The sequence below is a fragment of the Microcaecilia unicolor genome, chromosome 4 (assembly GCF_901765095.1).
Source record: "Microcaecilia unicolor chromosome 4, aMicUni1.1, whole genome shotgun sequence".
NCBI lineage: Eukaryota > Metazoa > Chordata > Amphibia > Gymnophiona > Siphonopidae > Microcaecilia > Microcaecilia unicolor.
In genome coordinates, this window is record NC_044034.1 from 270,836,484 (window position 1) to 270,864,027 (window position 27,544).

At 43.8% G+C, this 27,544-nt stretch overlaps 1 protein-coding gene across 5 annotated transcripts in view; it reads left to right on the forward strand.

The window, feature by feature from the left end:
* Positions 1-27,544, forward strand: part of CARS2 (cysteinyl-tRNA synthetase 2, mitochondrial) — a 263,903-nt gene that overhangs the window by 154,976 nt on the left and 81,383 nt on the right. For all 5 annotated transcript variants that reach the window (XM_030201547.1, XM_030201546.1, XM_030201544.1 and 2 more), the window contains one exon: positions 19,488-19,617. In XM_030201547.1, coding sequence (XP_030057407.1) covers positions 19,488-19,617 — 130 coding nt within the window. The remainder of the gene's footprint in view (positions 1-19,487; positions 19,618-27,544) is intronic.

Sequence of the window (27,544 nt, forward strand, 5' to 3'; positions counted from 1 at the left end):
AGTTTCTTTACAGAGCACTAACTTTTAAGAGGTTCCTGAACTTTATTGTACAAAGATTTTTTTTTCCTTTGAACTAAACTATTTTTCCTATTAGATTGGGTTCAAAGCTTACCATTAATTCTTCTGAATTCTCTGTGGTATGTTTCTTCTCTAGATAATTTCCTGACAGGCTCATGCCAGCATTATTTTTCCTAGTTTTCAAGGCTACAGACCAATGTTCCCAAGGTCTGCCTTTAAAAACAAGCAAAAAAATCTTTACAGTTTATGCAAGTTGTAGTCATTGTATGACTGGTTTTGGACTAGAAAGAGTTATAATTGCCTTGAAAGTCATACCTTGCCTCAGATAACCCTTATGGTCGGGAATAAAGAAATTACTTTCCTGTGTAATACAGGGGCTGGATGCACAGTTGTAAAATTTGAAGATGCGAAATTAATTCCTTTATCCTCTGAGACTATTATAGTAAAGAATGCAGGTGGTAGCATAATAAAGGAACTGCTGTCTAAATTAATAGAGGTTTTTGAGCCTGAAAGTGGTAGACGCAGTACATGTCAGGTAATTGTATCCAAAGTCTGTCCATGTAATCTATTAGGGAGAGACCTCCTTCACAGCTTAGGAATTGCCATAGAGCCAACCAAAAGGGGGTTAAAGGCTTACAGAATTGAGGAAGGCCCCTATGTGACACAGGATCTGGACTCTAATTTAACCCCATAGTGGGTGCCTGGTCGAAGCTGATATGGACCACGGTGGCGCTGCCCACAGTACACCTGAAAGAGTTTACATGTTACAAACTTTACAACTCTTGTATTTCTGATGGCATGCTAATTTTTGTAATGCAGTTTTCTTATTTCCAGCTGGTTGCATTCCTCCCTAATAAACAAAAAGGGACCATATCTGCTGTAGCTTGACTGTGAGGTTTATAACAAAACAGAATTTCACGGTCCTGCTGGACTGTTGCCCTAATAATTGATTGTACGCAACTGATTCTACCTTTAAATTTAGTTACAAGAAATGTTTGTGTACGGAAATATTAAATGTGTTTAATTCTTAGGTCTTATGATGCGCGCGCACACACACACACACACACACACACATATATATATATATATATATATATATATATATATATATATATATATATATATATATATATATATATATATATAAAATAATTCGCACCTCCAACGTTCTGAAGCTGACTCAGTGGCAGTGAAGCCGTGTAGTGTTCGTAGGGTTCGTAATCGCACTTCTGATCACTGCCCGCCCTCGAGGGAACTCTGTATAGTTGCCAGGGAAAAAAACGCGACGTCAGAAGGAGAAGGGACCAACCACAGGCAATTGCAATTGCTCTTAGTTTCCGCAAACAGGAAATGAGGGCGGGACCAGAGGAACAGCTGAAACCACAGCCTGTCTGAAGCGGCGTCTGTACTTGCTACACTTCAGTGTTGGCGGCTGAGCAGGAGGTAAAACTTTTTAAACAGCACACGTCCTCCTTGCACTCGCAGGCCACAGACACAGAGGGAGGAAGGCGCTGGGCGGCGGAAATTGGAGGGGAGGGTGCGGATGGGGGGGGGGGTCCTGAGATGAGAGAGAGGGGGGAGGGGGTCCTGAGATGAGAGGGAGGGGGTGGGGGGGTCCTGAGACGAGAGAGAGGGGAGAGGGAGGGAGGAGGGGGGAGGAGAGGGGAGGGGGTCCTGGAACCTTGCTAGCGCCCGTTTTCTTTCTGTTCGAAACGGGCCTCTTTTACTAGTGTGTGTGTGTGTGAGATTTCGGAGACATAACTCTCAGGAAGAGTATATCTAGATGAGCTTTTAGATTATGTGCCTTGCCTGAAACTGTTGTGTGCAGCTCTAGAAAAAAGGAAAAGTGCCTTTTTAGGAAACTGCCCTAATCTTCTTTGTTAATTAGTTTTCTTAGGACAAGTACTTAGGACTTTATTTTCCTTACTCTGCATTGTCCACCCTAGGCTGCTGATGTCATTCAAAAAAGTGAAATCCATTTATGTTTTGAATTGTATGGAGTCAAATTGAGAAGCAGTTGGATGAAATCTCCCAGTCATTCTTGGGTAATTCTATGTGAAAGGTTACAGAGATGTTCAACTAAATGATTTGTAATGAGACATTGTAAAAGTTGTTAGCTGTTAATGTGTAAGTTGGGTGCACTGTTTGACAGTGCATCTTGTGAAAAGTCACATGACAGGACTGCATGCTACTTTACTAAGCAGCATATCTAGAAAGTACACTGTACGTAGGTCAGACTGTATGTGGAAGTGTTTGAACAGGGAAATGTATATATACTCTTTTGCGATAGGCTAGAATACCAATTGATTTTATTCTAAATTAACTTTAACCAGAATTGCATAAAGTATAAACCTGAGAACAGCATTGAGTTGATGCCATTTTGGTCAAGAACTGGCCAGACATTATATTAAATAGATTGTTTCACTTGTTGGAAGCTGTGACCTTTATGACCTCAGGCCTATAAACAACTATGAAGTCCTCATTGCTCTGCTTTGCTTACTTGATTTATTGTTTTCATTCAAAGCACCCTTATTTACTCTAAGTTGGCACCTTTCAGAAGCATGATGTTATCTCTTATGTGACACCCTAACTACAAATGTACAGATATCAGCCTGACCAGCTGGTATAAGAAGAATTTCACCCATAAAACGTGACAAGACCCAATCTATACGGGACCTTATAGTATCCAAACAGTGATACCTACAGCTGCATCGCTGGAAGGAGACTTTCGTTGGACTTGTGTAATTTCCATTTACTGGATGAACTGTTAAATTCTACTCCAGCATTTAAACTGTTGGTCTGATTGCAGGAATATTGTTTTTTTTTTTTAATAATCTTAAATTATGTTACATTTTGAATTATAATGATATCTTTCTGCTTGTTAGGGGTAAACTCATATGTTAATTCCTTTACTCAGTTCATCAACCTTACTAAAGCAACTGATTGTTTCATGTTTGATAATATTTCTGTTCACATAATAAGCTATGTGCTGTTTTATTTTAACTGTTATTGGTCTGTTTATAAAAAAGAAATGACAAGACCTGTATAAACTAGCACAGAATTTAAAAAATGCTGTTACCAGAAAATGCTTTTGTTTCTAATCTTCTGAATATGTCCTCTTATCCTTCAATTACTGGACGCTATCTTCCTTCCTAGACAGATAGCTATTTATAAGTATGCAGCCCATACTAGATGTACAGATCCCATTTCTTTAGGAACTGCCTTTGCAGACCAAACAGCAAGAGAAGCTGCACTATCTGCTCCTTTACATGACATTCTTTTCCAGATAGATAGAGAAGCAACCTTCCTGGATCTGGCAATGTTACGCCACATAGAACAGGCATCCCCAGAAAAAGAAAAACAATCTTGGATAGGTAAAGGAGCCACCCTTGTAGATGACATCTACCTATCTACTGAAAATATATATTATGCTGCAGTAGTGAGCCATGGGCCAAGCCATGTCTCAACAGGAGGGATGGTGACAATAGTGACAAGAATATTCACAGCATACGGATTTTCACAAATCTGTAAAATTTTTTGTTCACAATGTATGCTTTGTGCTAAGCTCAATTTTCAGGGAAGACTCAGACTCCGAGTGGGCACCTTCCCTTACCCAAAGTACCCATTTCAGTACTTATGTATGGATTTTATTTAATTGAATAAATGTGAAAACAAGAAATATTGCTTAATAATCATTAATATGTTTTCCAAATGGGTAGAAACGTTCCCAAGTAAAACAGATGCCCTGACAGTGGCTAAAGCTTTGATAAAGGAAGTCATACCACAGTATGGCATTCCAGAGAGAATTTATAGTGACAATGGTCCCCACTTTGTAAACTCCATTATTTCTCTGTTACGGAAACAATTGGCCATTGACCTGAGGAACCATTGTGCCTACCACCCCCAGTCAGCAAGGTTGGTGGAAAGACACAGTGGAATCGTCAAAAGCAGATTGAGAAAGATAATGGCAGAAACCGGAAAGAATTGGATATTCTGCCTCCCCTTTGCCACCTTGTATATGCATGTAACACCAGTAGGGAGGACAGGATTAACTCCCTTTGAAATTTTGTTTGGAAAGCAGTATGTGATCCCTCAGTTTGCCTCATTGGAAAAGAGTCTCGAGGAGGCTGAGTAATCACTGGTAACATATATGAAGAAAATGTTAACTAACAAAGAAGTTTCTCTGTCTAATATCAGTCCAGAACAGCCTGAAGATCCTGAACTTACTGAGCTTGGAAAGGTCCAAACAGGAGACTGGGTCCTAATCAAGGTCATCAAGAGAAAAAACTGGGCTTCACCCCGCTGGGAAGGTCCACACCAAGTACTCCTGAGTACCCCCACAGCTGTAAAAATAGCTGAACGAAGTACCTGGGTACACCTATCACACTGCAAGAAGGTAGCAGAACCAGGAGCTGAGATTAGGCAAGCAGTGTAGACCAACTTCTCGCAAGGGTAAGCCCGGTTGCAAAGGGGAGGTGCTTCAATAGGAACCCTCGTCTCAAACCTGGTGAAGAAAACAACAACCCAAGCGAGAATTTAGGGTTGAAATGGAGGCCTTAACATCTGATCCAGACGACCCACGTGAAAAATATTTCTCGAGAGAACTTTTAACTGTCCCTGCCTAAAATGATTAGATTTGAAAATCTGACCATTGAAGAAAAACTGGAACTTGAAACAGGTTACCAGGAAAAAAACGAATCTATACTACTGGGAAAATAAACAAGTCTGACTGTGTGGCATGTGCTAAGGCAAGACCTTCCTTGGGGACCATACCCTTCAGATTGAGTCCTGATGATCCTGAGGGATTGCAGTGCATGACCCAGCTATATAACAGCAGTTATCAACCCAGTGGAACCTGCTTTATGTCACACCTTTTTCCCCCCACTAAAGGAAATATTAGACCACCCACGGTAACATCATACCCAGGTAACTACACTTGCTTTTCTATAGAAGGACGAGGAAAGCAACAGAATCTGAAGCCACTATCAGACTCGTATTGCAATCATCGGGTCAACTTGACGGGAAAACAGAACTATAAATACCATTTTGATTGGTTCCAGAATCAAGACCAAGGAAGAGCTGATGTCTGGTGGATGTGTGGGGATCTCCATCTTAGACCCCATCTCCCACAGGTGTGGCACGGGGAGTGTGCATTAATACAAGTTGTCATGCCATTTTATATGTTACCCAAGGGAACACTGGAACTGCCAGGATGGGTTCCGCACAGAATGAAGAGGGCACTGACGCCTGGCGGATCATTCGACCCACATGTGTATGTGGATGACATGGGGTTGCCTCGAGGGGTATATGATGTTGTTATTATTATTATTATTATTATTACTATTATTATGATTTATTTACCGCCTGATTGGTGCACCACTAATGCTACTCCATAACAGAATGTAGATCCTACATCCACTTCACTAAATCTATACTCCAAGCTTCCTCAACCAGAAAATATAAAATATATTTGTACATGTACTTAATTTTTATATATATATATTTTTCACATTATCATTTTTTAGGAAGGAAAAAGCTCTGATACATGCAGGTTAATGCTCTTCAAAAAGCCTGTTTTGTGTCAGTTGCTGCTCTATCAGCCTCAGTAGAACCAGGGAGCATGAATTGAATTTCTCTAATCCCCTGGTGCATCAGTTTCTGGTACTGTAAAACAGTGACCAAAGTCTGGGAGACATGAAAGATTTGTTAACAAGGTAAGTAAAACTACTTTTAAATATGGACCATAATTGAAAGATGTCCTAAGATGTTCTAAAGTTTAAAAATACTTTTTAAAATAAAAGAAGGTGGAAGGTTTTTTGAAGCCAGTGATTGACACAAAGCAGGAGGTTTTTTTTGAAGCAGATTAACCTGCATGTATCTGAGGCATTTTCTTCCTGAAAAAATAATGTGGAAAAAGAAATATATATATATAAAAAATAGAAAATACATATTCAAATATAGTTGATATTTTCTGGTTGTGGAAGCTTTGAGCACAGATTTGGTGAAGTGGATGTAGTAGTACTGAGTTATACTTCATTCCTCGGTATTATTCTTTGTTAGATCCTTTGATTCTATGCATATTTAAAAACAAAAAGGTAAAATAATGCATCTTTATCTTGGTTCATTATATTTATTCATGTGGAAGTTTATTTTCAAAGCACTTAGGCCCTGATGCTCAAAACTCTGGCGCTATTCCAAATAGTTCTGTACAAATACCACCAGAACGGTGTAGAACAACAAAGCCCTAACGCTCGATGATGATGAGGTGCAAATATAGGTGTGCTTATAGCGTTGAGCATTAAGGGAGTTCATCGGGAGGATTGTACTTGGCACATGAATAGAAGAGTTCTGCATTAAGTTTGGCTCCTGTGCACATGCACCTGGTAAAACCTGAACGTGAAGCACACATTGGCGTCTGTTTTCTGGGCCAAAATATAAGCTTTTAAAATGTTTTTTTAGCATGAACGTTTTAAGTTTAGATACAGAAAACAGTCACCAACATGTGCTTTCATGTGGGGCTGCTGTTTCTCACGACCAGCTTAAGGGCTTGCACCGGCTTCTTTTTGCTTCCAAAAGCAATTAAAACTGGCAGATTTTGCAGAAAGAAGCATGAGAATTATGGAAAATCCTCTCTTCCAACACACTAATGCCTGCTCTGACCTGTCGTCATTTTTTTTGCAATGGTAAGGCAGTTTTGTTTCTGGCACTCTTTTCTGAGCATTGTGGAGGAATACAAAACTACTTCATTAACACGTGTTTGACCTACATTTGCATGCTGTCTGCACTAGTGCCTGGTGTGCTTGTTTCCTGAGCTAGACCCCTCTGAACGTTCTGTGCAGGTAAATGCAGGCACTAGTACAGTGGAAATGGCCTTTATCACCCATGTTTACTTTTGAGCATTGGGGTGTTAGACTTTACAAAGTTACAAAGCAACCCATGGAACTTTGTAAGTCTAAGTGCTTTGAAAATAAGCTCCTATGTGGACCTATTATCTTATTGTTATAGTTTTGTTCTATAACATTGTGCTATATATCTATTTGTCTATGCATGCTGTCAAGTGTTTCAGTTCTGCTTTGTCAATAGTATACCCACGAGTTCCAGTGCTGCTGTACCACCCCTTATACCGATGATGACATAATGAGTTGTCAGTTTTCTCTGTCACCCATCTGTTGGTACAGGGACACATCCCATTTGTCTGGACTAGTCTAACAGAACTCAAGGAAAGAAAAATAGCAGCTAGGAACAAATTTCACCTTCTAGATTATCTGAATATTTGATCCCTCTGTGGGAAAAGTTTATTAGTAGTACATTTTATGGAATTCAAATCCCCATTCTTATTACTGAAATTCTAGGGTACCAAAACTGTTTGAGTTGTAGCAAAGCCAAACCTAAACAAATGCATAGGGAAAGCACCATTGAGGAGAACAGTTGTCCAATACCACTTGTCACTGCACCATAGGTATAATATGTCCAATCATGTGAGCAGTACAGGAAATAAAAATGCATTAAAGGTAGGGAATTTGTTTTGAGGTTTTATTGTCATAGTTGGAATGTATTTTATATTGAAATTTTAAGTATTTGCCTTAAATAGGGGCTTGTTCACCTGGATTGGCGAAATGTAGGTCATTGTAAATAAAAAAAAACAAAAACAAATCCTCAATTGTAAATTTGTACTCTATACAAAAAAAAAAAGTCATATAACATGTTGGCATATCTTCCTTGACTAAGCTTATGATGTGCTGAATAAATGATCATGTGGTGATCTGATTTTTATATAATTCATTGACAAGTAGGATTAAGTCAACCAGACTATTGCGTGACATCATCCGATATCCCTGACATAGATCACTGGTGTTAGAGCTAAGAAAATCCTATTTTTCCATACATACGTGGGAGTTGTCATGCATCTGCCCGCCTCACTGGGGCCCTGCAGTCTCCTCCCCCTCTCCCCCCCCCCCCCCCCCAATGGATGGATGCATCTCTGGTCTCGGTGATTACGGCATTCAGCTTCTTTTGGTAGTTTTTTTTTCTCCGAGGACAAGCAGGCGGCTTGTTCTCACATATGGGTGACGTCCACGGCAGCCCCAGGTCCGGAAAATCTTCCTAGCAACAAAGCTTGCTAGAGCCTTGGAGCGCGTGGGCATGGCCATCTTCCCGCCTGTTGTGCGAGAGTCCCACTTCAGTCTTCTTTTGTCCGCGGTCAAGAGCAGCTGTGTTACGGCGGTTCTGTTGCCTCAGGAAAAGAGCCTTCACTTTGCCGTCTTTTTTGCCATCATTTCTTCGTTTTTTCTTCGTTCGGTACAGCTCGTGCTTGAGCTGTTCCGTTTTAAAAAAGAAAAGTTTTTTCCCTTATTTTTAGTTTTTGTCCTAAATAAGTTTCCTTTCGTTTTCGTGTGCGGCCTTTTTGGCCGCCCATATGGGTTTCTCATCTTTTGTGCCCTTCTTTTGGCACCATCAAGAGTTTTGATTTCGCCACCGCTATTTTTCTGTCGATGACATCGAGGATCGCCAGCGGCTTCAAGAAGTGCACTCTGTGCAACTGGGCAATCTCAGGCACTGACCCTCATGCATGGTGTATTCAGTGCCTTGGGGCCGAACATCGCCCCGACGCGTGTAAGTTGTGTCTTAGCCTTAAAAAGTGGACACAAGCGTCGAGACAAGCTCAACAGGAACGTCTGTTTGGAGCTTTGCCCGGTACTTCGACGTCAACGTCAACAGCGGTACCGAGATCGGCGGCGGTGTCTATGTCGGCACCGGAGAGTGCATCGACCTCAGGAGCGCAGGTAATGGCTGTCCAGATACTATCACACGCTGGTAGCAGTGAGCCATCGACTGGGTCTCCACCTGCCTCGAGGACTCCTGCGGTAGAGGCTCATCGGGACTGACCTCTTGCGGACCCGACCCCGAAAGAGGTCAGTCTCGATGGATTCCACATCCTCGTCGGTACCAGGGGGGGGGGGGTACCAGTGACGTGCCTCGAGCGAAGGCGAAGAAGCACCATCATCGGTCCCCTTCTCGTCACGGTACCAAGAGCTCCGGGGCATTGAGGGATTCGGCACCCGTGAAGCGTCAACGCCAGAATGACCACTCACCCTCCATACAAGAGGTGTCGATGCGCCGGTCTCCGGACAGCCCGGTACTGCCTCCTCGTCCTCAGCAGATTCTGGTTTTGACTCCTGCACCACTCCCACAGCCTTTCTCGACAGACGCTCTTGACGAGCGCCTCCGAGCCATTCTTCCAGGGATCCTGGAAGGGCTGCTGCGACCCTCTCTGCCGGTACCAGCGGTGCTTGCGCCTACGGTACCGTCGATAGATGCGGCGGCTGGCTCCACACCTGTGGTGAGGCCTTCAACGTCTGTGCCGCTTGCGGCATCGGCCTCGGCTGCCACCCAAGTTGACTCCCTGTCAACATCGATGGAGGGAGCTTCATCGCCGCCGACACGGGAGTCAACATCTCGGCATCGCCATCGGGCCATTGCTGCTCGGTGTCAAGACGGGCTCGGCTTTGGACTGCAGTCAGGGAACTCCTGTCCGATACCGAGGGAGAGGCCTCGTGGGAGGCAGAGGAAGACCCAAGATATTTCTCTTCTGAGGAGTCTTGTAGTCTTCCCTCTGATCCTACTCCTTTGCCAGAGAGAAAGCTTTCTCCCCCTGAAAGTTTGTCTTTCTCGTCCTTTGTGCGGGAAATGTCTACAGCCATTCCCTTCCTGGTGGTAACTGAGGATGAGCCCAGGGCTGAGATGTTCGAGGTCCTCGACTATCCTTGGCCACCTAAGGAGTCATCCACTGTCCCTCTACATAATGTACTCAAGCATACATTGTTCAGGAACTGGATGAAACCATTATCTAACCCCACCATCCCTAAGTAGGTTGAGTCCCAGTATTGGATTCATGGGGACTCGGAGTTGATGAAGACCCAGTTGCCTCATGACTGCGTTTGTGGATTCTGCTCTCAAGAGAACCAAAAGTATGAGAGAATTCGCCTCGGCGCCCCCGGGCCGAGAAGCTCAGACTTTGGACTCTTTTGGGAGGAAGGCCTACCAGTTCTCTCTGCTCATGTCCAAAATTCAGTCTTACCAGCTCTTCACGAGCATTCACTTGTGGAATAATGTGAAGCAACTGGCGGACTTGGTCGATCAGCTCCCTTCGGAGCACGCCAAGCCTTTTCAGCAGGTGGTCAGGCAGCTGAAGGCGTGTTTTAAATTCCTGTCCAGGGGTGCTTACGACTCTTTTGATGTGGCGTCCAGAGCCGCTGCTCAGGGTATAGTGATGCGCAGACTCTCATGGCTGCGTGCCTCTGACCTGGAAAATCAAGTCCAGCAGCGGCTTGCGGATGTTTCTTGCTGGGGGAATAATATTTTCGGCGAGAAAGTCGAGCAGGTGGTCGAGCAGCTCCACCAGCGGGAAACCGCACTCGACAAACTCTCCCACCGGGTGCCTTCAGCATCTACCTCATCAGGTAGACACTTTTATGGGGGAAGGAGGATTGCTCCCTATACTTATCATAAGTGTAGGTACAATCCACCTTCCCGCCAGCCTGCTCAGGCTCAGCCCCAGCATGCTCGTTCACGTCAACAGCATGCGCCTCGATAGGCCCCTGCAGCTCTCCAGCAAAAGCAAGGGACGGGCTTTTGACTGGCTCCAGGCGAGCATAGTCGCAATCAAAGTGTCTGTGCCGGACGATCTACCGGTCGGGGGGAAGTTAACAGTTTTTCACCAAAGGTGGCCTTTTGTAACCTCCGATCGGTGGGTTCTTCAAATAGTCCGGCAGGGATACTCCCTCAATTTGATCTCTAAACCTCCAAATTGCCCACCGGGAGCTCAGTCCTTCAGCTTACAGCACAGGCAGGTTCTTGCAGAGGAACTCTCTGCTCTTCCCAGCGCCAATGCGGTCGAGCCGGTGCCAACTGGGCAAGAAGGGCTGGGATTCTATTCCAGGTACTTCCTTGTGCAAAAGAAAACAGTGGGGATGCGTCCCATCCTAGACCTAAGGCCCTGAACAAGTATCTGATTCAAGAAAAGTTCAGGATGCTTTCTCTGGGCACCCTTCTTCCCATGATTCAGAAAAACGACTGGCTATGCTCCCTGGACTTAAAGGATGCTTATACACACATCCCGATACTTCCAGCTCACAGGCAGTATCTTCGATTCCGTCCAGGAACACAGCACTTTCAGTATTGTGTGCTGCCCTTTGGGCTCGCCTCTGCGCCCCAGGTGTTCACCAAATGCCTGGCGGTCGTTGCAGCGTTGCTACGCAGGCTGGGATTGTATGTGTTCCCTTATCTCGAAGATTGGCTGGTGAAGAACACCTCGAAGGTAGGAGCTCTACAGTCCAAGCAGATAACTATTCAACTCCTGGAGCTACTGGGGTTTGTCATAAATTACCCAAAGTCCCACCTTCTTCCAGTTCAGAGACTAGAGTTCATAGGAGCCCTGCTGGACTCGCAGACGGGTCATGCCCACCTCCCAGAAGCAAGGGCAGACAATCTTCTGTCACTGGTTTCGTTGGCCAGAGCGTCTCAGCAGATCACAGCTCGGCAGATGTTGAGGCTTCTGGGCCATATGGCCTCCACAGTTCATGTAACTCCCATGGCCCGTCTTCACATGAGATCAGCTCAATGGACCCTAGCCTCCCAGTGGTATGGAGCTGCTGGGGATCTAGAGGATGCAGTCCAGTTGTCCACCACTTTTTACAATTCCCTGGTATGGTGGACAATTCGCTCCAATTTGACCTTGGGATGTCCCTTCCAAATTCCTCAGCCTTGAAAAGTGCTGACTACGGATGCATCTCTCCAGGGGTGGGGAGCTCATGTAGATGGGCTCCACACTCAGGGAGCTTGGTCCCTTCAGGAATCAGGTCTTCAGATCAATCTCCTGGAGTTGTGAGTGAACTGGAACGCTCTAAAGGCTTTCAGAGATCGGCTGTCCAATCAAATTATCCAAATTTAGACAGACAACCAGGTTGCCATGTAATACGTCAACAAGCAGGGGGGCACCGGATCTCGCTTCCTGTGTCAGGAAGCCATCCAGATGTGGCTTTGGGCTCGCCGTCGCGGCATGTTTCTCCAGGCCACGTATCTGGCAGGCATAAACAACAGTCTGGCCAATAGGTTGAGCAAGATAATGCAACCTCACGAGTGGTCTTTCAACAGGACAGTTGTCCGCAAGATCTTCCGAGCCTGGGGCACCCCCTTGGTGGATCTTTTTGCCACTCAGATCAATCACAAGGTCCCTCAGTTCTGTTCCAGACTTCAGGCCTACGACAGGCTAGCCTCAGATGCCTTTCTCCTACATTGGGGGTCAGGCCTTCTGTATGCGTATCCTCCCATACCTCTAGTAGGGAAGACTTTGCTGAAACTCAGGTAAGACCGCGGAACCATGATTCTGATTGCTCCCTTCTGGCCGCGTCAGATTTGGTTCCCTCTTCTTCTGGAGTTATCCTCCGAAGAACCGTGGAGCGCTTCTGCATCCCAACCTCCGGTCCCTGGCTCTCATGGCCTGGATGTTGAGGGCGTAGATTTCGCCTCCTTGGGTCTTTCTGAGGGTGTCTCCCGAGTCTTGCTTCCAGGAAAGATTCCACGAAGAGGTGTTACTCTTTTAAATGGAGGAGGTTTGCCGTCTGGTGTGATAGCAAGGCCCTAGATCCTCACTCTTGTCCTACACAGACCCTGCTTGAATACCTTCTGCACTTGTCAGAGTCTGGTCTTAAGACCAACTCCGTAAGAGTTCATCTTAGTGCTATTAGTGCTTATCATTATCGTGTGGAGGGTAAGCCTATCTCTGGACAGCCTTTAGTTGTTCGATGGATGAGAGATTTGCTTTTGTCAAACCTACGGTGTCATGGAATCTCAATGTCGTCCTCACGCAGCTGATGAAAGCTCCTTTTGAGCTACTGGATTCCTTCCATCTGAAGTATTTGACCTGGAAGATCATTTTCTTGGTGGCTGTTACTTCAGCTCGTAGAATCAGTGAGCTTCAAGCCTTGGTAGCCCATGCTCCCTATACTAAATTTCATCATAACAGAGTTGTCCTTCGCACTCACCCTAAGCTCTTGCCGAAGGTGGTGTCGGAGTTCCAAGTGAACCAGTCAATTGTCTTGCCAACATTTTTTCCCCGTTCTCATACCCGCCCTGCTGAACATCAGTTGTATACCTTGGTTTCAAGAGAGCATTGACCTTCTATATGGAGCGGACAAGCCCCTTCAGACAGTCCGCCCAAATGTTTGTTTCTTTTGACCCCAACAGAAGGGGAGTGGCTAGCCATTTCCAATTGGCTAGCAGATTGCCCAAGCTGGACTGACTCTTGAGGGTCATGTCATGGCTCATAGTGTTAGAGCCATGGCAGCGTCAGTGGCCCACTTGAAGTCAGCCACTATAGAAGAGATTTGCAAGGCTGCAAGGTGGTCATCAGTCCACACATTCACATCTCATTACTGCCTCCAGCAGGATAGCCAATGTGACAGTCAATTTGGGCAGTCGGTGCTGCAGAATCTGTTAGGGGTTTAGAATCCAACTCCACCCCCCTAGGCCCATTTTTATTCTGTTCCAGGCTGCACTCTCAGATGTTTCTTCTTAGACCAATTTTTGTTATGTCCTCACTGTTGCGAGGCCCAATTGACCCTGTTTGTTGTTTTGAGTGAGCCTGGGGGCTAGGGATACCCATATGTGAGAACAAGCAGCCTGCTTGTCCTCTGAGAAAGCGAAGTTACTTACCTGTAGCAGGTATTGTCCGAGGAAAGCAGGCTGATTGTTCTCACGAACCCGCCTGCCTCCCCTTTGGAGTTGTTCCTTTCTTTGGTTTTGCTTCATAAGTTGACTGAAGCGAGACTCTCGCGCGACGGGCAGGAAGATGGCCGTGCATGCGCGGTGCGCGCGCCCGCGCTCTCAAAGGTTCTACCAAGCTTTGTTGCTATGAAGATTTTCTGGACCTGGGGCTGCCGTGGATGTCACCCATATGTGAGAACAATCAGCCTACTGTCCTCAGAGAATACCTGCTACAGGTAAGTAACTTCGGTTTTTTCCCATTTGCTCTAAGCATGACCACTCTGCTGGTCTCTGTTCTTAAGATGTACCATCTCCCCACCCCAATCACAAAAATTGTATTCAGCCTTGGTAGCTAGCTGTTCATAGTAATGGACAAGTGGTGCACATGTAACTAATTTGCACTAAGCATGATCACCCTGATGGTCTCTTTTCTTAAGACAGATCATCTCCTCATCCCATCACAAAAATGGTATTCTGCCTTGGCAGCTAGTTGTTCATAGTGATGGACAAGTGGTGCACATGTAACTGGAAGATGTCTACGACAGACTTCCATATGTGTTGCATGTGCCTATGGTTTGACTGTGATATCCCTAATTGCTTCCATTGTGCACAAATGTCCCCCAGGGCACGGTGTACAGGGGGCTACAAACTGAAGGCACTGAGGTCCCAAATGTTTTGTCTAGTTCTGATGCAGCACAGAGCACCTGAGGACTTGATGTATCGTAAGTTTAACCAGAAAATGGTCAAATAGATTTCCTTTCCCTTCCAAGAGAACAAAATGCCCTGTTTAGACCTCTTTGGACACCTTCAGTATATAGACGCTCCATCAATTCGTGGATAACTGGACATCCCATGTCTGTCACTTAGTCGTAGCCTGCAGGGATCATCCTGACTCTTGTTTACCCTTTTGAATATCTGGGAGTTTTTTCTGAACTACAAACTTGCATTTTGACAGTCAAGTTTCTTTGACACATCCAATCCATTTGTGGCTACATTGATAATACTGCCTGTGCAATCTTGCTATATGCTTTGGCCACTTCTTGACTGGATTACTGTAACATCATATACATAGGCCATCTTCTGTTCTTCTAAAAAGATTAGGCAGTTCAAAATGTATCAATTGTCTCCTATCCATGCTCATTGCTTCAACCATGTCACCCCCCCCCCCTTTTTTTTTTTTTTTTTTTTTGCTGAATACCTCTGGCTCACAGTAACCTCTATGATCCAACATAAAATTCTGACGCTATCCCATAAGGTGCTTTGCACAGGGACCCCAACTTACCTATCATATCAGATTTGTCTCCTATACCCCTCCCTGTGGTCTCCTTTCAGCAACTGAACTTTAGCTGTCTATCCCATTGGTTTACTGCTCTTGCCTTGAATCCATGAGCCACTGCTCCTTTTTCTGGATTGTATTCCAAGTTTATGGCTGCCCTGAAAACCCACTTTACCTTGGCTTACGAAAACCTGGCAGCATGGTAGTTGGTGTTGCTGAAAGTAGCTCCCTCCTCCCTGCTACTATCTCTATTCACTTTTCTTTCTTACTCTTTACCCCTACTCTTTCCTGTCCACAATTTGCAGTTTTTTTCATATCATTACAGTTTGATTGTTAACTGCTGTGATTGTTTTTATTGAAAGGCAATATATCAGAGCCTAATAAACATAGAGTCCGTAGCTGTGCCAATCCATAGGTATCTGCAAGAACTTCAAAGTCAGATGTAGCAAATGTTTTTAGATCTTGGGGATCTTAAAAACAGGATCCAGCCCAGTTTGGAATTCAATATAGTACAACTACCATATTGCTCTATATTAGCCAAGTTGGCTCTAAAGAGGGCAAGGCATTTGAAAGAATTTGTGAACATCCTACCTAGCAGGAATCTCAAGATCTTGGATCTGGTAGGGAAGTTGTTTTAAAATTTAGATGTATTATTTTTACAGTTATGTTAAATATTGGATACAGTGAGGGGTGTGTCCTGTCTCATGTTCAGATCATCACCTTGCTTTGGTCTTGCTTTGATTGGTCTCTCCATCTCCCCAGTGGCAGATTCTTTGGGGTAGGTTACCTTTATGGTAAGATTTTAAAAGGTGGAGAATGAGGAGTTTATGAATAAATTTGAAGTGATAGCCTCTTGTGTTACAGGATGCCTTGGAGGAAGGATTTCAGGCTTGGGGAACCCTTGTCAAGACAGTTGTGAATGACTTGCTTGCAGTTCATGCCAGATGGTACCATGGAGGGACAGTAGACTTGGCATTGGGAAAGGCAGTGGCAGAAATCCCAACAACCAGGCAGATAGAGCACATTGTGGCCAAGTAGGAATATATCAACATGTGTTTGCAAAAAGATGAGTAATAAACGTCAGGAGCTGTTTCGCCAGATGTGGTAATGTGGAAGAGTGGCACAGGGGGCATTAGAGGCTAGGCCACTTTTGTGTGAGGATTATGCCTCTTACTTTGCATTGAATTTTGAGTGGCTTTGCCCATTCCATATCTGGAACTGAAATTCAGGATTTATCTTACGATGTAGGGCTGGTTCTGTATAGTGATGGATCACCTAATGGTACTTTGAATTTGAAGGGAGGGTCTCCGGCACAGGAGAAGAGAGAGAGCTCCTTTGGATCAGTTACTGCTTTAGAAGTTTCTAAAATCAATTTTAAATGGCTTTGATATTTTATGAAATGCAGTATATCAAGTATGGTAATAAATATAAACATATGCAACTTATTCTGAGTATCTTTCTGCCTTTCAGCCATTTGTACAAGGGCACTTCATTTTTAATTTATGTGTATGTGGGGGGGGGGGGGGGGGGGTTGAATTAATTTGATGTAGACTCATTTTTATGCTGTTGACTTACCTTAGTTATGATAGGGTGACTTTTTGTGTGGTTCTAGAAGAATGCATTACATTTGAATGTGGCTAAGTCCATAGCTGTATAAGTCTCTAGGGGTCCTTTTACTAAGGTGTGCTGAAAATGGCCTGCGCTGTTGTAGGCACATGTATTGGATGCGCGCAGGTCCATTTGTCAGCGTGCCTGCCAGAGGCTTTTTTTTTTTTTTGGCCGAGAATGGACGTGTGGCAAAATAAAAATTGGCGCGCATCCATTTTGGGCCTGAGACCTTACCACCACCCATTGACTTAGTGGTAAGGTCTCCTGTGTTAACCGGGAGGTAATCGTCAGCATGCGTACACTGCCGATTACCGCCCAGTTAGCGCCACAAGGTAGAAAATAAAAAATATTTTCTGCCACGTGTATTGGACACACGTAAAATATTGAATTACTGCCCAGGGCACACGGTGGCTGAGCAGTAGTTCCAAATTGACGCGCCTTAGTAAAAGGGCCCCTAGGAGAGGTAATCAGCTTCAGTGTTGACAAGCTTGCTGATCAGCATCTTAAGATACAAGATACTATCTTGAAGGGTGAGGTTGAATTCCTGGTTGGATATGTCGCTGCAGGTGTGAACTATGGTGAGATCTTGTTTCTATCAGCTTTGGCTGATTTGAAAGCTGAAGCCATATTTACCTCAGGCCAGTCTGGTGTCGTCAGTGGTCGCCCTTCTGATTGGTTCATTAGAGTATTTTTTTTCTCTTTCATTTCAGTAGTTTCCTACTTCCTAATTCAATTTTGCATAGATAAGCTAAACAGAATAAAGGATGCCCAAGTCTGGATATTCACAATTTGCTGATTATTTTACGTCTTTTTTAAAAAAAAATAAATGCTCAATAAAAGAGCAGCATCACTTGTGGCTTTGAACATCTAAGCAGTGGCAAGTACATGTGTAAATGGCTGATTTTGCAAGCTATGGGTTTAAGTGCCAGATTTCACAAATCTGGATGTTCTAGGACAGCCAAGTAATAATCCAAGCTCTGGAACTCTAACTTTTGACTTACTATGCATAATTGCCCCCTCATCATGACTTTAAAGCCTAAATCTAAATGAATGGTTAGTTGACATTCTAACCATGACTCTCTTACTCAACACCCTCACTTATCACCCCTACCACTGCAATTTCCCCACCCCTAGCTGTCTGTTCGTCTGTCCAATTTAGATTATAAGCTCTGTTGAGCAGGGACTGTCTTTTCATGTTAATTTGTACAGCGCTGCGTAAATCTAGTAGCACTATAGAAATGTTTAATAGTAGTAGTAGTAAGACATTCATGGCTCTGAGCAGGTGTGTATACTGATGAGCAATTAAATATATATATGTATATTTCCTTTGCATAATAGGAGATGCATGTATACTTTTCAGATTTGTCCAGAACTTGGCCCCCTTCAAAACTGTGTGTGCCATCAAACATATAAATGGCAAGTGACCGACTCACCTGCAAATGCGCAGTAGAGACTTCCCTCTGTCTCGCCCTCGCGTCAAGACGTGGTGATGTCAGAGAGCAGAACAGAGAGGGAAACGGAGTCGGGAGCTGGAGCCTCGAAAAGAACATCGCGCACACCAACCGCCCCCCTCCCCCGCCGCCATTCCCGCCCCCCTCCGTATTGGGCCCTCTGCACTGACCTGACAGCGCCTCTCACCTCCATGTGGAAGCGCTGTCAGGTCAGTGCAGGGGGCCCGGCACGGAGGGGGGAGAGAGCGGCGGCGAGGAGGGTAGCTGGAAATCTCACCCGTTTTAACGGGCTTAACGGCTAGTGTATTTATAAGCAGTGTTGTGTGATATTGAGTTACTAGTAATTAGTTACTGTAGTTAATTACTTTCTTGTAGGGCTCATTTTATTCCTATGTGCCCTGCTACAGATAACTCGAGCTAAGATTTAGTAAAGACCCCCTAAATGAGTAATGTAATTACTACAACTAGTTACTTTGAGCTGAGAAGTGACTAACACAACACTGAATAAGTGTACTGTAAGTAGCAGCTTTTGTAGAGTGACCACCTTGGTGGTATTACTCTTTTAAAACCAAGAGCATTGTCCATATTTGAAATAAATGCCAAAATGTTTTTGCCCTAGGTTAGATGCAGAAATGTGTGTTGTTCAATCGTTCCTTCTTTTTTTTCCTGACCTTATGAGAATTCAAGAGAAGAGAACTATGGGGTTAGTAAAAGACACATTGAGAGTAATTTTGAAAGGTATTTCCATGCATAAAACCTGGTTCTTTACTCAATATTTTTCATGTTGATTTTAGGGGTGATGAAGGGTGGGTTGAAGAAATTGATTTGGTAGTAGGGGGAAAGAAGGGAGTAATTTTTATTGTCTGCTTTTATTATTATTGATTTATGTTTGTACTCTGTACTGCAAAGCTGTGGTTTATAAAACTTTATATTGGGTCTGCATCCTGCTGAGAATGTTTAATTGCGATTAATCGCATGGTTAAAAATTTTGGTAGCAATTTAATCACTCTGTTAAAGGAATTATATTATTTCCCACTGTAGCTCCTTGTGACTCTGGGCAAGTCACTTAACCACCCCCCCATTGCCCCAGGTACAAAATAAGTACCTGTATATATGTAAACTTCTTTGATTGTAACCACAGAAAGGTGATATATCAAATCCCATCCCCCTTCCCTCCCTCCCTCCCACCCCCATATCCAACATTTCTCCCGCTCTCAAGTAAATTTTGAAAGGGAAATTTTCCATATGAAAACTGATGTGAAGTCTGTGGGTAAAAAGTACCCTGTAGTTACACATACATGCTTCATTTGAAAATTGCCCCTAATGTGCCCCAGAACTAATTGTGCTTTTTTTTTTTTTTACATTGACAGATGAGAGTGATAAGCAGCATAACAGAGATTTTGTTTTATGGAGAGCATCCAAACCTCAGGAACCATTCTGGATGTCTCCTTGGGGAAAAGGAAGGCCTGGTTGGCACATTGAATGTTCTGCAATAGCAAGGTCAGATTTTCAGCTTTGAATTTATGTTCCAGTTATATTAAAATGTAGTATAACAATTGAACCCCTACATTCCAAAAAGCAAAAAAGTCACAGGTGATCCCAAAATATAAACAGTTACATACAACATGCAAAGAATGAGACTATAAGCAATAAAACCAATTAAGTATAACTTTTTTCATGTACAATGCTAGGGAATTAAACAGGTTTAAAAGCTAATGGTTATGTGCATTCTCAGTCATGATTCTGGATTCTACAAAACTAAACAGTTGGGGCCCACTAGGCACCCTTAACAAGGAACTACTGAACGGTTGTGTTTGTTATACCTTAGCGGTGTAAGATTCATGATCAGATAATTATATGTAAAGATCTACTTTGGAATTTGTACCACCTTAGATGGATTACTGCTCTGAAAAATTTAGTCTCTGAAACTGTCAAACCGTAAACATCAGCATTATAATAATGAATTGGAGGTTATCACGTGACACTTAGAGCAGGAGCAGAGGCTGCCTTGTTTGGCTCCTTTCTCTCCCCACCAAAATAGCCACACATCCTGCTTTTTATATCAAGAAACAGGCTGAAAATTTATCTGCTACTGAATGCTGCTGTTGGTTCGCAGGTGGGAGAGTTTCAAGTCTCTTTACTTTGAAATGACATCAAGGCTTGCATGCAAAGAAAAGGAGAAGCAGAGGGGAACCAGTGCTAAGATGGCTGCTTAGTCGGCTCTGCTGAGTCCCTCAGTTAGCTCTGCTGGGATTTTGAAGATTGTAACCGAAGTGAGGGCAGCAGTGGAGGATGTGCTAGATGCAAATTTGCAGCAATTACATGATAGAATGGAGGCTGCCCATGAATGCTTGGACAATATGGATTTAGAGATGGATACACAACAACATCAGTTTCTGGCATTGGAGGAGAAGGCCCAGTGTGTAGCATGGGACATGAATCAGCTTAGGCTTTGCATGCAACAGTTGGAGTGTAAAATCGATGATGTGGAGGGCCACTTTGGGTGCAAGAATTTGTGACTGGTGGGGCTTCCTGAATCTCTGAAGAATGAGGACCTTGCGTGCTCTCTGGAGACCTGGTTCACACAGTCCCCGACCTTGGGGTCATTGGCAGATCCTTTTAAAATTGAGTGGTCCCTCAAAATGGGTTTTAACAGTGGTGATACCGCCCATCCTCGAGTAGCTGTGTTCCGCATCTTACATCTGGTACATAAGCAGGCCATTTTGCAGGCTCTGCATCAAGGGAAGAACCTGGAATATAACAATTGGAAAGTACTTTGTTTCTATACTGCTGGTTTGTTCCCAATGAAAAACTTTTGCTCCCCTATGCATTGAATTACATCTACAGAAGATTCCAAATGCATTGCTTTATCCGGCGCAACTTCGGGTCGCCTATGATGGACAAATGGATTTCTTTACACCAGTGGAGGCAGTGAAACTTTTTCTTCAAAATTTCCCAGGAAGCTACCTTTTTGTGTTTTGGACTCAAGTGCAGGCTAGTTAATCTGAATTTCTCAGTATTGCCGTTTCTTTTGTTAAGTAGCATCATTTCATTTTATTTCTGTGTTTTCTCTGTTTTGGCTGCAAATCACAGATTGTTTTATTTTGTCCTTAGTTTCTTGTTAACTCTTGTTTTACTCTTCTGGGATATGTGGCTATAATCTTGATTTTGTAGATTTTCAGGTTAGTAAGGTGGGGGTGGGCGGGTGATGTCACATGTTAGGTCCCTTGTAGTATGGGATGTTAGGATATAGGGTTTGGGGATGGGTAATTAGGGGGATTTGGATATAGGGTTTGGAGGTGAATAACAAGGAGAGGGATAGGGTGAAACTTAAAAGTATATGATGACTGGGGGTTCCTGGCTTGCATTCTCTGTTTATGTAATTTGCTGTCTGATGTTGGTTGTATTTGTCGACAATAAAATAGATTTAAACATAATAATGAATTGGAAGCCTTAAGTACTGCAGGCACCACTGCTGCTCTGCTTCAGGCTTTTGCTCCAGGTTTATACCTTATAAAATACATTTAGGGAGACCACATGATGCATTGAGGGGAACGGATGTGTTCTTTTCCTCTCTGAGGTTGCTGCGCTGAACCGCCACCTCCACTCATTAATGTGAACCAATTTCACCTTTTGCTCTCCCCCAGCAGCTTCTTTTGGGGTACATGGACACATTTCTGCTAAAACCTGGGGATGAGATGTCAGCTAGGCAGCCAGAATTCCATTTGCTACAGCACAGCATTGTGATAGGGGTATGGGGTGTGTTCTTGTGTCATCTTTGAGATCCAAGGATTTCAGCAAAGCCTTTGACACGGTTCCTCACAGGAGGCTTGTGAATAAACTTGACAGGCTGAAGATAGGACCCAGTGTAGTGAACTGGATTAGGAACTGGTTGACAGATGCCAGAAGGTGGTGGTTAATGGAAGTCACTCTGAGGAGGGAAAGGTGAGTAGTGGAGTGCCTCAAGGATCTGTGCTGGGGCCGATTCTGTTCAATATGTTTGTGAGTGACATTGCCGAAGGGTTACAAGATAAAGTTTGCCTTTTTTCAGATGATACCAAGATTTGTAACAGAGTGGACACCACGGAGGGAGTGGAAAACATGAAAAACGATCTGCAGAAGCTAGAAGAATGGCAATTAAAATTCAGTGCAAAGAAGTGAAAAGTGATGCACTTCGGGAGTAGAAATCCAAGGGAGACGTATGTGTTAAGTGGTGAGAGTCTGATATGCACAGATAGGGAGAGGGATCTTGGGGTGAAGGATCTGAAGGCGACGAAACAGTGTGACAAGGCGGTGGCCATAACCAGAAGGATGCTAGGCTGTATAGAGAGAGGTGTAACCAGCAGAAGAAAGGAGGTGTTTATGCCCCTGTATGTGTCATTCACATCACACTACTGCCTTGAGCAGGATACCCGACACAACAGTTGGTTCGGGCAGACAGTGTTGCGGAATCTGTTTGGGGTCTAGAATCCAACTCCACCCTCCTAGGCCCGTTATTATTCTGTTCCAGGCTGCACTGTAATTCAGATTTATATAGTTTCAGGTTAATCTGCGTTGTCCTTGCCGTTGCAAGGCCCAATTAATCAATGTTTGTTCTTTTTGATGAGCCTGGATGCTAGGGATTTCCCACGTGAGAATATAGAAGCCTGCTTGTCCTCGGAGAAAGCGAAGATGCTTACCTTACCTGTAGCAAGTATTCTCAGAGGACAGCAGGCTTCATATTCTCACAATCCCACCCACTCCCCTTGGCGTTGTCTCCTTGGTTATTCTTTGCTTTAGTGTTAAACTGAGGAGACCACGTTAGTGCGATGGGGAGGAAGGCACTCGCGCATGCGCGGTGGAGCGAGGCTCAAGCTCTACAAAGCTCTCTCTTTTTTACTGTGGAAAAGGCCGGACCAGGCAACACAGATCGACGTCACCCACTTATTGAGAACATGAAGCCTGCTGTCCTCTGAGAATATCTACTACAGTAAGTATCTTTGATCTTCCCACATAAGGATTCTCTCTCTATATCCTATGCCTTTTGTAAATTCCTTCACTATTTTCACCCCCATCTCCTGTGGAGGAGCACTCTAGGCATATCTGTGTTTCTTGATGTTGCTTTTAAGTTGTTCCCCTTTCATCTTCATTTTGTGAACTCTGGTTCTATAGCCTCCCCATTTTTGGAAAAGTTTTGTTTATATGTCTTATCTCCACTGTCCCTACCCTTTTCAAGGGTATACATATTCAAGTTTTCTTCTCATGTGCCCTCTAGTGGAAACCCCATACCATTTTGGTCATTTCCCCCTGAACCATTTCGAATGTCTTTGGCAAGATATGGTCTCCAAAACTGAACACAGTACTCCAAGTGCAATCTACAAACAACTTGTACAGGGGCATTATCACTTCCTTCTTTCTGTTGTGGTTAACCTCTCTCTGTGCAGCTGAGCATCTGTCTGACCTTGGGCCACTGGTTTATCACATTCTTTTGCCACCTTGAGATCCTCAGACACTAATACCCGAGGTCCCTTTCCTGGTCCATGCACATCACCTATTGCATACAGAACATTTGGATTCCTGCACTCCAAATGCATCACTGTTCATTTTTTCACATTAGTTTAAGTGCCAAGCATTTGCCCACACTCTCCAAGGTGTCCATTCTGTTGCTTGTATAAAAAAAAGTATACTTCTCCTTCTAATCCTTCAGCAGTTTCACTCATAACAATGTTGAAGAGAATGGGGCCTAGGATGGGTCACTGAGGCACCCCACTACTCACTTTTGTTTTTAATTTTCAATATTTTTATTGATGATAATGCAGAGGAAATATGTCCAACAATATAAATGCACAAAAGTGCAAATATAACAGCAAACAGAGTAAAGACAGCAGAATAAAAATTAATCATCAAACATTTAACAATTTTATCCCCCCACCCTCATCCAAAACCCCTCCCCTTTATAGAATAGTAAAACACCATGTATTAAACTAATAGCTTAATAAAAAAAAAATACATTGTGAGTTCAATTATAAAACAAAACAGAGGCAAAGCTATCCCCTAACCCCAACCCACAAAGAAATAGCAAATTCTGAAGTGCCTTGGCTCTTATAGCACCTCAGAGCCGCGTGGAGAAAAGGTAAAAAATACAAATTTTTTTTTTTTTAAAAGGTGGCCAACCCACGTCATGCACCACACAAAGACCTCTCTCTCTGTCAAGAAGCATGGAAAACCCTCAAAACCTGGAAAAATATAAAAACACATTAAGAATTAAACTCCTGGCTCTGTGAGGTACAGACTGTATATAGACATCCCAAGTCTTCAAGAAATAAAAACTATTTCCATTTAAAGGAATACTTAGCATTCCTCTGTTCAAGGAGCATCAAAGCATGAAAACGGTTCCTCCAAAGCTGCTCTAATTCCATCTTGCTGCTTTGGGAGGTGCCTGGGGAAGCTTGGTTATTTGATATTAAGCCCCACCCTCTTTGAATTGCATCAGCACTTGACACCAGCCTGGGGGCTAAAAGTGCGCCAGTTACGGGGACTCTCCTCTCCTACCAGCTACTAGAACTGCCTGCTGCTCTAATTCCATCTTGTTGCTTCAGGATGTGCCTGGGGAAGCTTTGTGGTGCGGCTAAGTCCCTCCCACTCTGACTTCAATCAGCACCTGATACCAGCCTGGGGGCTAAAAGCATTCCAGTTCCTGGGGCACACTGCTGAAGGGCCATGCCTGGTATGCCCCTTTGTGGGTAACCTGTGATTGTTTAGAAATGTTTATTTTAGTAAGGTGCTTATGTGTACTGAGATAGATTAGAGTTTTGTTAGCACTTTAATGTGAAATTTGCATGAGGTATAATTGGGTGGTTTGGTGTAAACTATATTTTTTCTTGGCTACAATTTTCTTGATCCATATCATTTATCATGGAAGTTTTAAGATTTTATCTACATTTTATTGTTGTATCTATTGGGATGGACCTGTTTTGTAAGATCTCTAACTATAAACCATTTAAATTATTTTTTATTACATTCAGGATGTAAGTTCCTGCCATGAAGTGGGTTTGACCTTACCTTTCAAATTGAACCTTTAAAATTTTATCCTAGACCAATTGAGGTAACTTCAAATTCATGAAGCAGGCAGAAACAGAATACTAAAGTGAAGTTTAAACATCAGTCTAGGAACAATCTTATATACATTAAAACTATTGAACCTATGGATAGAGAATATGTTCCCATCCCTTGCTTCTAAGTAAATGCTCGTTCAAGACAAGTATATTGAAAGACTGGCTAGAGGAATATCAACCTGGTTGTGTGTTTATAACTGAGACCTGGCTATATTCTTCATTAGATCCAGTTTTAAATGATATTTGTCTATTGGGTTATAAGTTAGTCTGTCTAGCTCGTACTGGGAAATGGGGAAGAGGCATTGCTTTGATATTCCAAGCTATACAGTGGTGGAAATAAGTATTTGATCCCTTGCTGATTTTGTAAGTTTGCCCACTGACAAAGACATGAGCAGCCCATAATTGAAGGGTAGGTTATTGGTAACAGTGAGAGATAGCACATCACAAATTAAATCCGGAAAATCACATTGTGGAAAGTATATGAATTTATTTGCATTCTGCAGAGGGAAATAAGTATTTAATCCCTCTGGCAAACAAGACCTAATACTTGGTGGCAAAACCCTTGTTGGCAAGCACAGCGGTCAGACGTCTTCTGTAGTTGATGATGAGGTTTGCACACATGTCAGGAGGAATTTTGGTCCACTCCTCTTTGCAGATCATCTCTAAATCATTAAGAGTTCTGGGCTGTCGCTTGGCAACTCGCAGCTTCAGCTCCCTCCATAAGTTTTCAATGGGATTAAGGTCTGGTGACTGGCTAGGCCACTCCATGACCCTAATGTGCTTCTTCCTGAGCCACTCCTTTGTTGCCTTGGCTGTATGTTTTGGGTCATTGTCGTGCTGGAAGACCCAGCCACGACCCATTTTTAAGGCCCTGGCGGAGGGAAGGAGGTTGTCACTCAGAATTGTACGGTACATGGCCCCATCCATTCTCCCATTGATGCGGTGAAGTAGTCCTGTGCCCTTAGCAGAGAAACACCCCCAAAACATAACATTTCCACCTCCATGCTTGACAGTGGGGACGGTGTTCTTTGGGTCATAGGCAGCATTTCTCTTCCTCCAAACACGGCGAGTTGAGTTCATGCCAAAGAGCTCAATTTTTGTCTCATCTGACCACAGCACCTTCTCCCAATCACTCTCGGCATCATCCAGGTGTTCACTGGCAAACTTCAGACGGGCCGTCACATGTGCCTTCCGGAGCAGGGGGACCTTGCGGGCACTGCAGGATTGCAATCCGTTATGTCGTAATGTGTTACCAATGGTTTTCGTGGTGACAGTGGTCCCAGCTGCCTTGAGATCATTGACAAGTTCCCCCCTTGTAGTTGTAGGCTGATTTCTAACCTTCCTCATGATCAAGGATACCCCACGAGGTGAGATTTTGCGTGGAGCCCCAGATCTTTGTCGATTGACAGTCATTTTGTACTTCTTCCATTTTCTTACTATGGCACCAACAGTTGTCTCCTTCTCGCCCAGCGTCTTACTGATGGTTTTGTAACCCATTCCAGCCTTGTGCAGGTGTATGATCTTGTCCCTGACATCTTTAGACAGCTCCTTGCTCTTGGCCATTTTGTAGAGGTTAGAGTCTGACTGATTCACTGAGTCTGTGGACAGGTGTCTTTCATACAGGTGACCATTGCCGACAGCTGTCTGTCATGCAGGTAACGAGTTGATTTGGAGCATCTACCTGGTCTGTAGGGGCCAGATCTCTTACTGGTTGGTGGGGGATCAAATACTTATTTCCCTCTGCAGAATGCAAATAAATTCATATACTTTCCACAATGTGATTTTCCGGATTTAATTTGTGATGTGCTATCTCTCACTGTTACCAATAACCTACCCTTCAATTATGGGCTGCTCATGTCTTTGTCAGTGGGCAAACTTACAAAATCAGCAAGGGATCAAATACTTATTTCCACCACTGTATTTACAGTTATGTTACTGGAGTCATCCATGTCACCTGATTTGGAAATTCTAACGTGCCATTTTAAAGATAATACTCTAAAGATGATTTTACAGCTATTTTGTTTTATTGTCCTCCAGGCCATTAGCAAAAGGAAAGGCTAAGGATATTTTTTATGAATTTGTTCTTAAGAACTTGATCCATTCTGTCACAACTGTCAGGAAGTCCGGAGTAGTGAGCCCTTTGACCACTGCCAGTAACCGGCAGCAGCAGGTGAACCACCCAAACAGGAAGCGAGGCTGAACACAGACAGGCTGGTACAAGCAGGACCGGAGCTAGCAAGATTGGAACTGAAGCTGTTGGTAGGCAGGGCAGGATTAAGCAGGACTAGAACAGGATTCAGGATTCTTGAACAGGCTTGGCTGGAACCGGATGC